The following is a 16,560-nucleotide window of genomic DNA, read 5'->3' as shown; positions in this document are numbered from 1 at the left end:
ACCAGAACCACCATCAGTGAATAAATACATCACAAGACCTATAATCAGTACATGAATACATCACCAGATCCAGCATCAGTACATGAATACATCACCAGAACCACTAACAGTACATGAAAACAGAACCAGAACCATCATCAATATCAGTTCTTGAATACGTCAAAAGAAGCACCATCAGTACATGAATACATCACCAGAAGCAGCATCGGTAGATAAATACAGCACTATTAGCATCTTTGTTACATGAATACAGCACTAGACCCACCATCAGTACATGAATATACCACCAGAATTGTAATCAGTACATGAATACATCACCAGAACCATCTATACAAAAATTTACATGAGACACTGCATTTAATTCTGCAGGTTTGTTATGTGCCACACACTTATTTTTGTGTTTAAAATATTAATTTATAAACCTGGCTCGCAGTATGCATATTAGCCAGGACTAGTAAGGCAGGGCATTGATTCCTCCAAACTAGTCCTGCCTTGGATCTTGCAATCACACCCCGGGAGGTGTGATTTACATCCACCATCAGGGCTCAGCAACTCTTACACATGAACGCGATGTTCTGCTTTCATGGTCATGCACAATGTAACCAGGTGTTTATCAGAGGACTGCACATGTTTAGGTAAGTATTAGTGATGCTAATCCCACTTTACAGCCATCTGTAGATGAGCTCTGTACTGATGAAGCTTGCGAACGTACACCCGACCTCATTGCACATGGCCAGGAAGTATCCCATTCATGCTTGAGAGTAATGTTGAGCCCTGATGGGGACATCCCCATTGTAACCAATGTTAACATGCCCCCATGGTCGTGATTACAAGATCCGAGGCAGGGCCAATGTGGAGAAAACAATCTTCTATATGTAACACTTGTGGGTGTGAACCCACTGCACCACAGACTGGGCTTACCCTGTAGGGGCGTGACTAAGTGTCTACCAGGTCTTCAGTAGAGCCTCTGATGGAGAGGATGGATAGGCTGCTGATAGACACAAGGTAACACTCCAGGGCAGATCCCAGAACTTCAGCAGCTGACCAGGGGGTCCGAGGTGCCGGTACAAAGTACAGGAGGTTGAAGACGAAGACGTGGTCAGACAATCCAAGGTCAGGGCAAGAAGCACAGGTTCAATACACATAGCTGAGTTCAGGATCAGAGAGGTCAGCAAGGACAGGTAAACAAGTTGGGTCGATAATGGGAGACCAAATATAGAGGCATGCAAAAAAAAAAAAAAAAAAAAAGTGCAAGGAATGGCGGGTGGAGTCACCTGATATATCACTTCCAAGCAGGTGATAGGCTATGGAAGCAAATCTCTGCAGGACAGGGTGGATACAAATTCTTGCAAAGTTCGGCCTCTCACCCCTGTGACTTATAACCAGCACAAGGCAACTCAGAGCGATAGACAGACACTGGGTGGAGCAGAGCGGCGTAACACTATAAAGTTATGGAAGTGGTTTAGGGTAAGTGATCAATATCTACAATATGTAGTGAACAAATTCTTTAAAAGAGTTGTCTCAACATGATGAACCTTTATTATGTGGATCTAGAAGAGGGTCCCCGCTATATTAACCATTGGGGTATTAACAAAAAATATCTTTTCCTCAGATGGACCCAAACCATCCATTTACTACAGTTTCGTTCATTCTTTTACAATGTGCTGCCAGCCTTGATTTCAGAAACTGGATCTGCGGTTAAAGGAGTATTCTGATCTCATCCTTGTGAGAAATCCACAGAATATGTAATAAATGTCAGATACAGTAGATGCTGGTCCCACCACTGGAATCTACGTACACTCCTCAGCATTGAAATTGCAACATCAAGAAAGAATAGTCAGGGAAGTTTGAAAATTTCAGGATGTATAGACATGTTAATGATATGCAAGTGATGACAAATTAGAAAGAAATTAAGATATGTTGATTTATTCGGTATCGATTTTGAGCACCACGTCCAGAAATCACCGCACTTACACACCCTGGCTGCCATCGATGAGGTTATTAATAATTGTCTGAAGAATGCTCTGTTGCACTGAATGCACTTGGGCATGGAAATCATCAAGATCCACTGCTGGCAGCTCCCTTTACGATTGCAGCACAATGACTTCCCAAATGTGCTTGATCAAGTACTAAGACAATTTTAGAGATGCTGCAGACCGTTGTAGCACGTTTAGGCCACGTTGGCTGCCTGGAATTGAAAGACTAAGGAAATTTGGTGTTGGGAACACTGCTGCAATGGAGCATTATGTACTAGGGATTTGGAACAATGTACAGTACAGACCAAAAGTTTGGACACACCTTCTCATTTAAAGATTTTTCTGTATTTTCATGACCGCCCCAGGAAAGGAAGACCAAGAGTCACCTCTGCTTCTGAGGATAAGTTTATCCGAGTCACCAGCCTCAGAAATCGCAGGTTAACAGCAGCTCAGATTAGAGACCAGGTCAATGCCACACAGAGTTCTAGCAGCAGACACATCTCTACAACAACTGTTAAGAGGAGACTTTGTGCAGCAGGTCTTCATGGTAAAATAGCTGCCAGGAAACCACTGCTAGGACAGGCAACAAGCAGAAGAAACTTGTTTGGGCTAAAGAACACAAGGAATGGACATTAGACCAGTGGAAATCTGTGCTTTGGTCTGATGAGCCCAAATTTGAGATCCTTGGTTCCAACCACCGTGTCTTTGTGCGACGCAGAAAAGGTGAACGGATGGACTCTACATGCCTGGTTCCCACCGTGAAGCATGGAGGAGGAGGTGTGATGGTGTGGGGGTGCTTTGCTGGTGACTCTGTTGGGGATTTATTCAAAATTGAAGGCATACTGAACCAGCATGGCTACCACAGCATCTTGCAGCGGCATGCTATTCCATCCGGTTTGCGTTTAGTTGGACCATCATTTATTTTTCAACAGGACAATGACCCCAAACACACCTCCAGGCTGTGTAAGGGCTATTTGACCAAGAGGGAGAGTGATGGGGTGCTACGCCAGATGACCTGGCCTCCACAGTCAACAGACCTGAACCCAATTGAGATGGTTTGGGGTGAGCTGGACCGCAGCGTGAAGGCAAAAGGGCCAACAAGTGCTAAGCATCTCTGGGAACTCCTTCAAGATTGTTGGAAGACCATTTCCGGTGACTACCTCTTGAAGCTCATCAAGAGAATGCCAAGAGTGTGCAAAGCAGTCATCAAAGCAAAAGGTGGCTACTTTGAAGAACCTAGAATATAAGACATATTTTCAGTTGTTTCACACTTTTTTGTTAACTATATAATTCCACATGTGTTAATTCATAGTTTTGATGCCTTCAGTGTGAATGTACAATTTTCATAGTCATGAAAATACAGAAAAATCTTTAAATGAGAAGGTGTGTCCAAACTTTTGGTCTGTACTGTATATTTTTACTTCTTATTTTATTACTATGGGCCTTATAAGATTGGGCAGAGGGTAGCCGTAGGGAAATATCATCTTTCCACCTCGATGTGCCTTTTAGTTGAAAATCAATAGTGAAATATAATTGCGCACTAGAAACAGTGATTTTTTTTTGTGGAATTCTTTTCTCCGCTTTTTGGGTCCTTGGCCCAAATGCACACGGCATTGCATTTTTTCTGCTATATTCCCATAGTTAAAATGGTAAACCACGTTTTTTTTTTGCCGCGTGGATTACAGTTGCATGGCACCTTACCGCTGTGTTTGTTTCTGCATAATGACCTAGCCAAAGCAAGTGCCTACTCATGCAGTTTTTTTACAACTAAACACAGGATTGGAGAGTAGCAGGAGAAGAATTATACCAGAATTTTTTTTACTTCTCTTTATATTTTTTATTTTAATCCACTCCCAGTTTTAGCTTTACAAACGACATCAAAACATCACATGAGAAATCATCCTGAAATGCCTTGTAATGGCAAGTTGGTAGTTACGGCAATTTAAAGGGGATATCCCGGACTTTGTGAAAAACAAAAAATGTACCTAGGCACTAATGGACAGGTAGGTAGAGGTAGTTACTACCTACCTGCCTGTTGTGTCCGGCGCCATTTTTCGCCAGCACAGAGAGGTCATAGTGTGCCCCTGCTGGCGATTCAGCTGCTTCTGCCACGTCGACAGAGCAGCGGCTTATTTTCTGCTCTGTTGACAAAGCAAAACTTCCGACATCATTCTGATTGACTGCCAGATCCCCGCTGCCTAACTGGGGGAGCCGACTGTCAATCAGAGTAACGTCGGCAGTCACACCCCGACTCAGATGCCATATGGATGAGCTATGGGATCCGATTTCTTTGTGCACTAATAGATTTGACGAGGCGCGTCTAATTCGAAATACGGAAGAAACTAGTACAAGCCGCGATCTATTTCACGCAAACATTTGGTAAGTGAAAAAAAAACTACTGCAACATCTGAACAGCCCTATTGAATAACATTGGTCCGGGTGACTTATATTTTTTTCTATGGACATCACTTGGACCGAAGATACGGTCGTGTGAAGGTAGCATTGGACTGGCCAACTGGAGGACGGGAGGATCCTCCGGTGGGCCGTGCCAGGCACTGTATTGCAGCAGTTCACTTACTGTTTACACAAAATGATATGCTGCCAAGAATGATGACTACTGAATTCTTTGGAAGGGTCGAGAGTTGGGAAGAATCATTCCTATGAATGCTCATTCCCCGATTATCAGCTTGACAAGATGGGAGATAAAGATAAGGGCAGACTCTGCTGTTAGTACTACTTATGCATGGTGGGCCCCAAAAATAATTGTCTCTGATGGGCTCAAACTACTCCAGTCTGACGATGTGTCAAGGTAGTCTTTGGGCAGGGGCAGTAGATTTGCTCATCCGAGAGTATCGAGACGATTATACAAGTGATCATAATGTGATCCGATTAGGGTGAGGAGAAGATGGAGAAAAAAAATGTCTCCATTCTGTCAGTGTGCGGAAATCGGACTGCAGTCAGGTGTCATCCGAGTGCAGTTCGATGGTTTTCACTGTCTCATTGACTTGCATGGCTGACTGCTATCCGAATGTAAAATCAAACTCGGGTATGGAGCGATTTTTTCCCCCAGTCTACGATAGAATAACATTGCGCGATCTTATGTTTTGTCGGATCAACACTTGTACTGAAACTAAGCTTGTCTGCACCGGCCCTTAATGTCCCAGTGCAAAGCCTGAGTTCACATGTTGCATATTTTACACAAGTAAAATGTGCGGTTTTACAAGACCAGCAGAGAGGATGAGTCCTGATTCTCACCCATAGGCTGCATTTTTTTGTGCGTAAATTCACTTTTCCTTGTTGATTTCGTACATTTCCATGGCTGACACTTCCCCTAGAGCTGCAGCTCTTACTCCTCAGCACTGTTAGGCAGAGTCGTGCAGCAGAGAGGGAGAAGAGCACCGAGCACCGAGCACCGAGCACACGGCAGGAGCAGCCTCCCCATTCCCACCCCTGGAGGAGGAGGAGGAGGAGCGGCGGCAGAGCAGGAGGAGGCGCCGCTCTGGATGCGCACTCACACGGATGCTTGCTGCAGGATTGGCCCGGCAGCTCTGGAGTGCTTCCCCGCTGTGTGCTCGGGTGTTTGTCGGAGAATTCTTCCATCTGGATCTGGGATTTGTCGCGGTCACCATGCGGCTCCTCCGGGACACTCCCTGCGCCCCGGCCGTGCCCAGGCAGCTTCTGATCGGTGCCCGGTGAGAGGAGGACAATGAGCAGCGAGCAGGAGCCAGAGTGAGTGTCCACCTGTGTAGTGTGCATGTGCACCTATAGAAGTGTGTATGTATATGTGCACCTATAGAAGTGTGTATGTATATGTGCACCTATAGAAGTGTGTATGTATGTGTGCATGTGCACCTATAGAAGTGTGTATGTATGTGTGCATGTGCACCTATAGAAGTGTGTATGTATATGTGCACCTATAGAAGTGTGTATGTATGTGTGGTGTGCACCTATAGATGTGTGTATGTATATGCACCTATAGATGTATGTATGTGTGCATGTGCACCTATAGAAGTGTGTATGTATATGTGCACCTATAGAAGTGTGTATGTATATGTGCACCTATAGATGTGCGTATGTATATGTGCACCTATAGATGTGTGTATGTATATGTGCCTGCTGTGCCCATGTATATGCCCTTGCTATGTCACCAGTCCAACACCTTCATGGGGATTTCTTCTCCAGCCTCATGTCTCCATATGTGTACAGCGGATTGTACCTTTCTACATAGGACTGCCTCTGGCATCGGGGCAGTTTCCCACCTGTCGTGACATCACATGACACAGTCACGACAATCTGAGCGTAAACGTTCCAAAATCGGGGAAAAAAAGGCCAAAAACACGTAATCGAAGCCTTCATGCTGAATTCACCTTTTACTTTGCCCTAAATGAGGGAAAAAAATTATGCCCCAAAAATCTTCCAAACCATGAAAGTTTTTATCATTTTTTTCATCATAGGAGATAAAGTATTTTTTTTTTTTTTTTTTACCATGGATCTGTTTACCAGTGATCCACCATCTTAATTTCGACCTGGAACCGTGCACCCCTGTTTTTGTTTTACAGTCGTAGGTTGTTTTTTTTTATCCTTGCAATTTTGGTTGCTTTAAAATTACAGAAACCTTTTCACCCTGGACAAGGATTGGGAATGTGTACTCCATACAAGAACATTTTTACACCATAATCGGCCCACGTAGAAGGCTCTTTACGAATGAAAACATCTTCCAAAAACTCATTTTTTCCAGTAGGCCATATGTGGATTGTAAAAAACAAAAAAAAATCTATTCCCGTATATATACTTAGATATGAAGAGAGAGAGGTGGAGGATTTCTTTATGTGGTGTGACCGGCGGTGTTTTTTGACCGTGACTTTGGTTTTTAGGATGTGGTAGAGTTCTCTGTCTGTTTTGTTTTCGTCAAAAAAAAAAAAAAAAATCCAATTATAAGATTAAACATTAAAAAACTGTGCAGGTAAAGGAAACTGAAGTGACGCTGTTGGATGGCTTTGTGTATTAAATATAGTTTTATACACACATAATATATATGTGTGTATATATATATGACACGTGTGTGTATGTGTGTATATATATATATATATCTATATATATATATATATTAATAATAATTTTGTGTGTATATATATTTATATTTTTGTATATATACATATGTTTATTTTTTTTGTCTGTGTATATAATATATGGGTTTTATTTCCATTTCTCTTATTCTTATCTTCTGTTCTTTTATATCCTGTCCAGTCAGGAGGTTTTTCTTGTAACTTGTAGAATTGCACCAGTTGATTGTTTTGACACCATCCCTGCATTCTGTCCTCCATATTTGTTAAAAATATGTGAAAATGCCCAAGAAATGCATATCTACATGTGAATGGCAGCCTTGTTGCAGGTCAGGGCAGTTCTTCTGGAGTGTGTGATATTGTGTGTGACATCTATGTTTCTATTCTGCGTTTGTTATTCAGCCTTCCTGTCCTCCCTCTTGTGATCACATTGTGGCACATTTGTAGCTTTCTCCAGGTGTCCCATTCGGCCATCTCTGGATGCCTGTGTCTTCTGCTCATGTCTCCAGGCGTCATACATGTTCTCGGCAGCGTGTTGCTGGGTGACTCATCCAGTCCTGCTCCATTGCTTTCTCAGCCAGTAACATGCGGAGTGGTGATTGGTCCCGGCTAATGCCAGGGGCCCCTCCGGTGAATATTCTGTTGCCGTTGAAGTGTACGGAGCCATGGCCGCCTGTGACACGTCCATGTGCCGGCTGTGAGGAGACGTGTCACGTTATATAATGTGCATTGTATGAGTAATGATGCGTTACATGTTCTGCTTTACGTTGTCCGGCTATTTCTGTGTGTCCTCCTGTAATAATGGAGTCAGGATGTAAACATGAATGGTGACTTTCCTGTTGCTCCTCACGTTTTGAGCCTACACTATGGCGGCGCCCTGTATGGCTATTTCTGACTATCCCTCCACATCCGGCACTGCTCGGTGCCTGTGCTGTGTGGATTCGGTCCTTTCGTCCGCCATGTTGTGCTCCTGTTTTGTGAATTGCCCTCATTTGCATAGTAGGTTCCCATTCATAAAATGCTGGGTGGCAGCGCTACCTCTCCGCTCTCCGCCAGGGGGAAGGGGCGCACTGACAGACTGTAGGAAACAAAAATGAGGCCTGTTTTAAAGTGGGGAGGAAAAACAACAGGGAAGCGGGAGGAGGACATGTTCCCTCAGAACAGATGTGGGAAGGAAGGACTTCTGTGGTGGACTGCTTCTCCATGACACAACCTCTCTACGCTGCCTTCGGTGTTGTCGTGGATGGCGACTTCGCTGTTAGGATTGGAGGAACATAGCCTCATTTATTCATTATTTTTTATCAATCGCTCCTTCCCTGTTCCTTTCTTTTCACTTTTCTCCCCCTCCTCCTTCCTCTTGTCTTCTCCTCCTTCCTGGCCTCTCCCTTCGTGCTCCCCTCCCTTTCTTGTTGACACAGCTATGTGGGAAATATCAGAACAGGGAGGCTCATGGTGTCACGTGCTCTCCCCCTCCTCCTCCTCCATTCATAAATACCTGTGTCCATTCACACTGCAGCACCAGTGTCACACAGGTTGCGCCATGAAGAGACACCAGCTTGTGCTGCATGTGCGCTTTCCTGGGTGTGTACGGCGCCCAGTGTATTTATATTCGCTTGTGCTTGGAGGGGGCGGAGGAGGCCATGACAAACACACGGCTTGTTCTCCATTTTCTTAATGAGGGCAGATGCATGTAAACACAGGCCGTGCACCCGGGTTGGGCGTGCAGCTGCCATTTCTGTGAAGATTATTTTCCTCTGTACGATTGCACAGAAAACCTGCGGCTGCTCGTACATGACGCAATCAAATTGGTCCAATTGCCCTAAGAAGAAAAATAAAAACCCAGAAGAAATATATTAAGGCTCCTTCAGACGTTCTATGTCTTGTGTTTTTCAAACCTATTATAGTCTACGGGGCTGATCACATTAGCGAGGATTTTTGCAGACCGAGTAATCTGTACGAAAATGTGATTTTTTTTTTTTTTTTTTTTTAAATTCAAGGCACGATCAAAATAACACATACAAATCTATGGGTCTGTGAAAAAACATGGATGCCACCTGTGTACTGTTTTTCACTGACTGATAAAAGTTTGAGAAATCTCCATCAGTTGTTTTTATTTTATTTATTTTTGCATATGTCGCTAAAAACTGACACGGACCAAATTTTGATCCAAAAAGAATAAGTGCGCACACCGTCCTTTCTCAGGCGGGTCGTCCGCTCCGAAACCGACCTTAGGAAACACTCAAAAGAATGGACATGTGCATTTTTATGTGAAAACGACGTGCTGTTCACATGTTCAGGTTTTGGGGGTGTCTTTTAACCATTTTATAAAGATGCCAAAAGATTAAAAAAAAGTGACCTGACCATTTTTCGATCTGTATGTTCACAATTCAAATAAATTGGAAGGACCTAAAGACACCCAAGCACCCCAGCGTTTTGTTGCAGAAATCAAAATTGCCAGTGATGTCTTCATTTTTTTAATGGAGTAAAAACGACTAGAAAATGCCAGTACAAGACAACCCAAAAATGATGGAAATGTGCTAAATAAAAACATTCAGGAAACAACCAAAAAGACACAAAAAAAGATGCTTCCGAACAAAGATGCCGACATTTCCTGAAGCACTTTCCTCTGAAAACTGTGGATTTGCCCCATGTAAAATACGTTGTGTGCACGTACCCAAACACTTGTGAAAATCGGTCAGTTTTTTGCACACAAGAAAGAACACTGACATCTGAATGAGCCCTTTCATCTAGAATACCTCCTAATTTGTACACATTCTGTAGTTTCTAAAAAAAACTACAGCATTCTGTATCAAATGCTAAATAATGCTGCCACAGGACTTCATGCTTCTCTTCCACAGCCACAATGTCCAGCACATTTATGGCTTTCACAGCTTCTTTTTGCAGTTTGCCTGCCCTTTGCTGGCTAAAGAATGAGGTTCTTGAGAATCTGTCAGTGAATTTGTTGTGATGGGCAATTTGTAACTCTTTTACCAGTATTTTTCAGAGCTCCTCCATGCTGATTTATGACCATATCAAAGTTCAGCTCCGCTTTGATCTGGTCTGTGGCCTTAAATTAACACAGAGGAGTTCAGAAAAATAAAGAAAACAGTTACAAAGAGTATGAAGGAGATCACTGACTGATTCTCAGCTATCTCATTCTGCAGCCACCAATGTGAAGGGAAGCAGCCTAGAAGACCAAACTTTGCAAAATTTTTACATTTATATTCAAATGCATAAATTATATTTCACCTAAAATGTATGCATTTAAGTATAAAATATATTGTCCTCGAAGGTATCCATAATGTTGAAGCCTAGGGCTACATTGTGGTAAAAATCACAAAATCAGCGGACTTGCATAGGTGCAATACAAAAAAGACATGGGTGGAAAGAGCTAAATTTTTTGAATCTGAGCTGTTCTGCATTACCTGGCAGCGGCTACTACACATTGAAAGGAACTGTGTTTTGCAGCTTAGTTTTATGCGTTTACATGTTGGGGATGCCAGAGCAAGTAACACCTAATTGTTAGGGGTCCCGGGTGTAGGACCCCTACCGATCTCTTGCTGATGACCTATCCTAAGGATGTTAAGACCAGACATCCCTTTTAACTGTGTTGCATGTTATGGCCAAATGAGATTAAATACAAAGCCAATGCCTTCATGCAATGTGTTTTAATTTTAAGGATGATCAGCAGGGGCATAATTATAGTGTGTGCAGGGGTTAGTCGCACCTGGCCTCTAGGGCCCAGGAGTTTGGCTCATATAAGAAGACCAATACTATTAAAGAGTAACAAGTAACAGCATTTTTGTGTTTGCTTTTTATTTGTTGTTCCTTTATTTCAAGTAGATTGGTGTGGGAGTCTGGGTCCTGAGACCTCCACCGATCGCTCAAAAATTCCCTAAAAGGTGCACAGGACCTGCCTCATCCAGGAGCTGTACACTTCTGTCCCCTGAGCTGCACACCTTTTGGGGTGTTTTTTAAGCGACTGGTGGGGTTATGAGAGCCCACACCACCCTCCCATCACCCAAACAACATATTAAAAAATTATAGCAAAATTTTACTCTTTTTAAAGCTCCATGATGGTCGAGCTTCAAGTGACTCTACTCCTCTACTTTCCAAGGAAACTTTATCTTTTTACCCCCCTCGATTAACATGGCTTTTAATTAAGAGTCTAAAAGGATTTTAAGCCAAAGAGAAGACTTTATTTTTAATATTTATGGTCAAGTTGATTAGTTGGGGTGGACTTCTCCAGTCTGTAACGTTGGACACGCAAAAGCTGGAGGCTGCCAGGTGCCTGGGTTTCGTTTGCCAACTGGTAGTCCACTTGTATCGCCTTATATTCCTAGACATTAAAATCTTTTATTTGACTTGCTTTAATACTACTCATCCGTACAAGTACATAATGACACCTTTTATGAGAAAGAGTAGCTCAACTTTTAAGAGCAATGAACTTCTAGCCATGATAAAGGTAGTGGCTGGAGGCGCTGGTTCTGTCACCGGTATCGGATCATTGTAACTTAATCTCCCCGTGTCCCAAGCATAAAAAAAAAAAAAAAAAAAAATGGAATGGTTTTGAACGCATGGGAAATGGAGCTTGACGAATTCCAGGAACTTGAGGAGAGGGGCTGCCTAAATCCTAACCTTTAAAATTACAAAGTGGCTTTTGAATTTGTTTGACTGACTCCTAACTCCAACGTAATTGTTTCCACCCTGTTGTAAAAATGTCTGCCTGCAATCACCAGTGACCCTATAATGAGGAAAGGTGAGGCAGCTGTCTTAAGCAGTGTGATCTGGAGGCTAAGAAAAATATTTGTCATTTACTTAGAGATCATTTCCCCGAGAAAAGTATAATATGTGGATGTAGTAAAACCCACATATCTGCATTAGAGATGACGCCAATAGAGCAAAAGAGGTGGTTTGAACCTCCAAAAAGTAATTACTAGTTATCTGGAGACTGTGTAGTATCTCATTTAATCTGCACCTGACAGGAATTATGACTTTGTTCTACTCCTGTGTGGGGTCACCCCTATAAGACTCATAAAGGTACCATCCATCATGTCATTGCAAAGGCAGCATTTACCCGGGGTGGCTCTCATACGCAGCCCCCAGATGGGCATTGTTAGAATAGAGAAAGGTATAAATTGTATTTGAACATATTTTAAATTACACAATTTTCTCTCCCTTTTTTTTTCTCTCCGAGGCCCATACCCCACTATTTTCTTAAATGGGAACCCACATTTGCATTATTTATTTCTGCAGCTGTCTCCTTTGACTCATCCATAAAGCATATGGACATCCACGTAGCTGCTGGCACCTCTAGCAGTGCCTTATGGGGCATGTTAAAATGCAACATGCCCAATCCCTCAGGAGGCTAACATAAATATTAGCCCTGCGGCCCACTACATGAGTATGGACAGTTTTCCATCTAATGGATATCATACTAATTCGGAGTTCAGGTGGACAGGCAAAAACTACTGACACTGTCATGGCGATACCGCGACAGACTGGGCTCAGACGATCGCCGCATCTGGTGACACACAAACCTGCGGTAGTTAGAGCGGCTTCACCGCCCTATTAGCCGTTCTGGCTTTCTTTGCACTGGTGCTGCAAGGGTTAAAATGCTTAGTTGGACTCCTGGAGTTCTCTGTCTTGGGCTATATCTGCTGTTCTGAGTTTGTTACTCCCAGCAGGTATAAGAACCCTCCTCCTTGCTTCTGACCTTGCCAGTGATACTTACCACTATCTGGTTTGGTGATGAAGGAGAAGGTTCTGTATTTGGAGTAGGCAGTTGGAGAGTTTTTCAGGAGATTGCTGCGTGGAGTTGGTTTGCATGTTTTTCCTTATCCTCTCTCATTTGGTTTCTTCCTTCCCATTCCTCCCCTGTTTCCCACTCTGTTGTTTTGTGAGTGTTTGATTGTAGTTTTCTTTTCTCTGCCTGTTATCCCCCTGTCTGTCTGGTTAGTGTTTGCCTTTACACTTCTGCCTCACACCTCCCTGGGTGGGAAAGGGAACAGATAAGGGTAAGATAAGACCATAGCAAGGTACGAGACCTCAGCGTCTTCACCATCAGAAATAATCCGTGGGACAGGGATAACCTAGGGTACCACTAGTTCGAGGGATCGGGTAGGTGCACCCAGTCCCTAGTCACTATGTGACGGGAACAGTTAGTAAGAAAGGCATTGATACGGTCATGTCTGCTAAGGGGTCCATGTGGAAAATGGATAGCACTCGGTCCAATGTTTTCTATGTGCTAGTTCACATGGGTTACTTTTAACACTGACCTCAAGTTTTCTGAAAAATCTTAGGATGCTCTAGTCTAATTTGATTTACTTACCAGAGGAGCCTATGCAAACAGCAGGCTGCTCCTACGCCTGGTCCTCTTTGCAAGAGGATACACAGCGACATTGAATGGTCTGATAAATTCAGTGGAGTGTGAACATAGTCTTGGATATATGGTTTTCCACACACCTTGAGGTAAGGTCAGTTTTACAAATCCGTGACATGGACCCTATTCAGATTTGAAGACTTAGCCCGACCTCCAAGTCTCCCGGCTTGAGTTAGCAGTCGCATAGGGAACCAGTGGTCAGGCCTGGTGTTCTGATCCGAGCACGGTCCATATTTCATTGATGTGTGAAACCAGCCTATTAAGAAATAGTGGGTTTACTAAAGAAAAACGTAATTTGTTGGTATCAGATATTTATTATGGGAAACAATATGTTGCCGTGTCTGTACCACATGGATCTATAATACGGTTGTGTGCATGGGCTCCAGATTGTATCACTTCCATGTCAAGTAACTTGTTGCTTATTGTTTTATCCTTCACAATCCTTTCATAAAAAGTACAGTAACCCTAATTTTTGTAGCTCTTGTTTGCGGCCAAACTGGTGCTCCAAGGCCCAAGGGAAATGGAGTATGCTTTTTAGCATTGTTTTGCAGGAAATTAGTTTTTCTCCATATTTGGTGATTCTTTCAGCTTTGGATGGAATATCTTACATATCATAGCTTGTAGAAGACATTGACGTGAACCGATCCTAAGCAGAGCTGGACATTCCTTTCACCTAGTCTCATGTCGCAGGACCAATTGTATAGCCTGAACTTCTGAAATGTAGGAATTTTTATTATCGTTTTTTTCAGGCCTGGTGATCATGTAGTCAGTGGTCCCCCAGAATTGTTATTTGGCCTTTTATCTCTGTCTACACTTGCTAGTATTCATTATGATGGCTAACTAGCATCTGGGTGTCCACTTTTGTCATAAAAACGTTAAATTTACTAAATCAGAATTTTGGCTAAAATCACATAAAAAAACCTTCCATTTCTAGCCCCTTTTAATACCTCACTAGACAGCGTCTAGAAAAGGGGACATGCCTAAGAGTCATAAAATGGACCCGATTATAATATTAGTGTAAAGTAAACCAGTCAAGAAGTGGTGTAAGAGGCAGAAAAGTGTCTAACATATAAAGCAATTTGTGCCCAATTTGTCATACCGCACACACCAGAGGCCTGAATATAGGACATCTATAAGACATCTGTTTTATATCTGCCCCATTATTTTCCCATTTGGGGCAATAAGAGCTCCATAAATATATAGATGGACCTTTTTAGCTAAAGTCTAAGTGCCCACGATGCTGAAATGCTGCATATTTTTTTCGCTTCTCCCTGGCAGGAAAAACGCATGCGGTTTTTACATGCATTTTTCCTGCCAGGTAGAAGCGTTTGTCAAGCGTTTTTGCATGCATTTCTGCATGCGGGTTATCAAGCTCTTGTCCAAGCGATTTTAGCATCACTTGGAAAGTGCTTGACAACTTGGTCACACTATATAAATCCATGCTACCATCATGGATTTATATAGTGTGACCAAGTTAACTGTTGAAAAAAAGAATAAAAATGTTAAAAAATAAAAATCCAAGTCAATGGCGGCAATTACACTGCGTGTCCGCAAAATTAATGGACATGCTGTGTATTTTTCCGCAATGATATTCCGCAGCGGAAATTTCCGCAGCATGTGCACCGCACATTCATTGGGGAACATGGGGCATGTATTACCAAGCGTTTTTTAAGCGTTTTCGGTTCGGAAATTCCGCGGCAAAAACGCTTGAAAAAACGCATAGTGGGCACGCAGCCGTTGCTGAACAAACCTTGGGACCCCGTAAGAAGGGGTTTTTACATGTCTCTAGGGGTAGAAGAGGACAACTCTGTGACTTGTATGTACCGGTGATTATTTGGCTCAGTGGAAAAGCTTTTAGTGCTTGAGTTAAAACCATTTTAAGAATCTAGGCCTAAGATGAAGTCTGAAGAGATTTCATTTCCTGTTTTCTTTCCCGTGGGTTTGCTGGTTGCATGACTTCTAGCGTTGGGAAGTGCGGAGGGCTGAATGATGGAGCCTTGATGATGGCAGAAGGAGGAGGCAGGAGCTCTGTGACTCAGTAGTCTCAGCCTATGATACATACAGTTCCTGAAAACATAGCAGCTGCTGTGAGCGCTGTGCTCGCCCGGCTACACGTGTGGGTGGATGTTCCCCCATCTCATTACTGCTTCATATGTCTCTGCTTGTGGGTTAGTCTTCTGAATTTGCTCCGTTAACTCTACCGATTCCAGATTGTGAGCCTCCGAAGTGAAATGCTTGTGATTGCTGGAAATGTTTGTTTCCACAACGGTAATCCCTGGTCTGTGGTCTAACATGCCCGATAAAGGTTGGATCACTAAGGCTATGTGCCCACGTAGCAGAAAATTTCTGCTTCATTTATGCAAGTCCTCTCCCGAAAAAACGCATGCGGAATTCCGCACGCGTTTATTGCGCGTTTTTCGTGCGTTTATCGCGCGTTTTCCACATGCGGAATTGCCTTGCGTTTTTTAATGCATTGCACAAGGCAATTCCGCTTGCGGAAACGCAAAATTGATGGACATGCTGCGGATTTTTGAGCGCAGCATAAACGCTGCGGAAAAGTCCGCAGCATGTGCATAGAACTTGGGGACCATGGGGAGCGGATTACCTAGCGTTTTACAAGCGTTTACGCTGCGGAAATTCCGCAGCATATAAGCATGAAAAACGCTACGTGGGCACCCAGCCTAAGTGTTTGTGTTTTTCAGATTGGAATGCTCTGTAACCGGACTGAAAAAACTAATGAAACAGGAAAAAAGAATAAACATATTCACAGCAATGTAAAAACCTCCTGCTGTGTGCGTGTTCTGCCTTTTGAGCGTCCTTTAACCATTTTGAGCTTCAAAAGCCATGAAGTAGTTAGAAAAAGTTATTGGATCCATTCTTAAGGCGCTTCACTATTTTATATGTTGAAAATAAACAAAAAAAAAAGTCACTGACCCTATGTATCTAACTTTTTTGCCTTTATCAGGATAGGGCTGGACGAGTTCTGGTTCTGGACACAGCACCTGATCTGGACCCAACATTCTGGATCAGGTTTGCTGTGTATTGGAATTTCTGTTTCCCGGCTGCTTTTAAAAAAAAATAAATAAAAAAAAATTCTGAGCCTATATAGTTCACGTGCATATGGAGTGTTTGGAGGGAT

General features: G+C 43.0%; 1 protein-coding gene across 1 annotated transcript in view; it reads left to right on the top strand.

Moving 5' to 3' along the window:
* Positions 1-5,430: 5,430 nt before the first annotated feature.
* SPRED1 (sprouty related EVH1 domain containing 1) overlaps positions 5,431-16,560 on the top strand; it is a 63,366-nt gene continuing 52,236 nt past the window's right edge. Inside the window, exon 1 of the mRNA XM_073639019.1 lies at positions 5,431-5,705. Within this exon, the coding sequence (XP_073495120.1) occupies positions 5,683-5,705 (23 nt within the window). The 5' untranslated portion in view covers positions 5,431-5,682. The remainder of the gene's footprint in view (positions 5,706-16,560) is intronic.

Source organism: Phyllobates terribilis, unplaced genomic scaffold (genome assembly GCF_046119375.1).
Source record: "Phyllobates terribilis strain yellow unplaced genomic scaffold, ASM4611937v1 Scaffold_7__3_contigs__length_470593459, whole genome shotgun sequence".
NCBI classification, from domain to species: domain Eukaryota; kingdom Metazoa; phylum Chordata; class Amphibia; order Anura; family Dendrobatidae; genus Phyllobates; species Phyllobates terribilis.
This window is presented reverse-complemented; position numbering and strand designations above follow the sequence as displayed.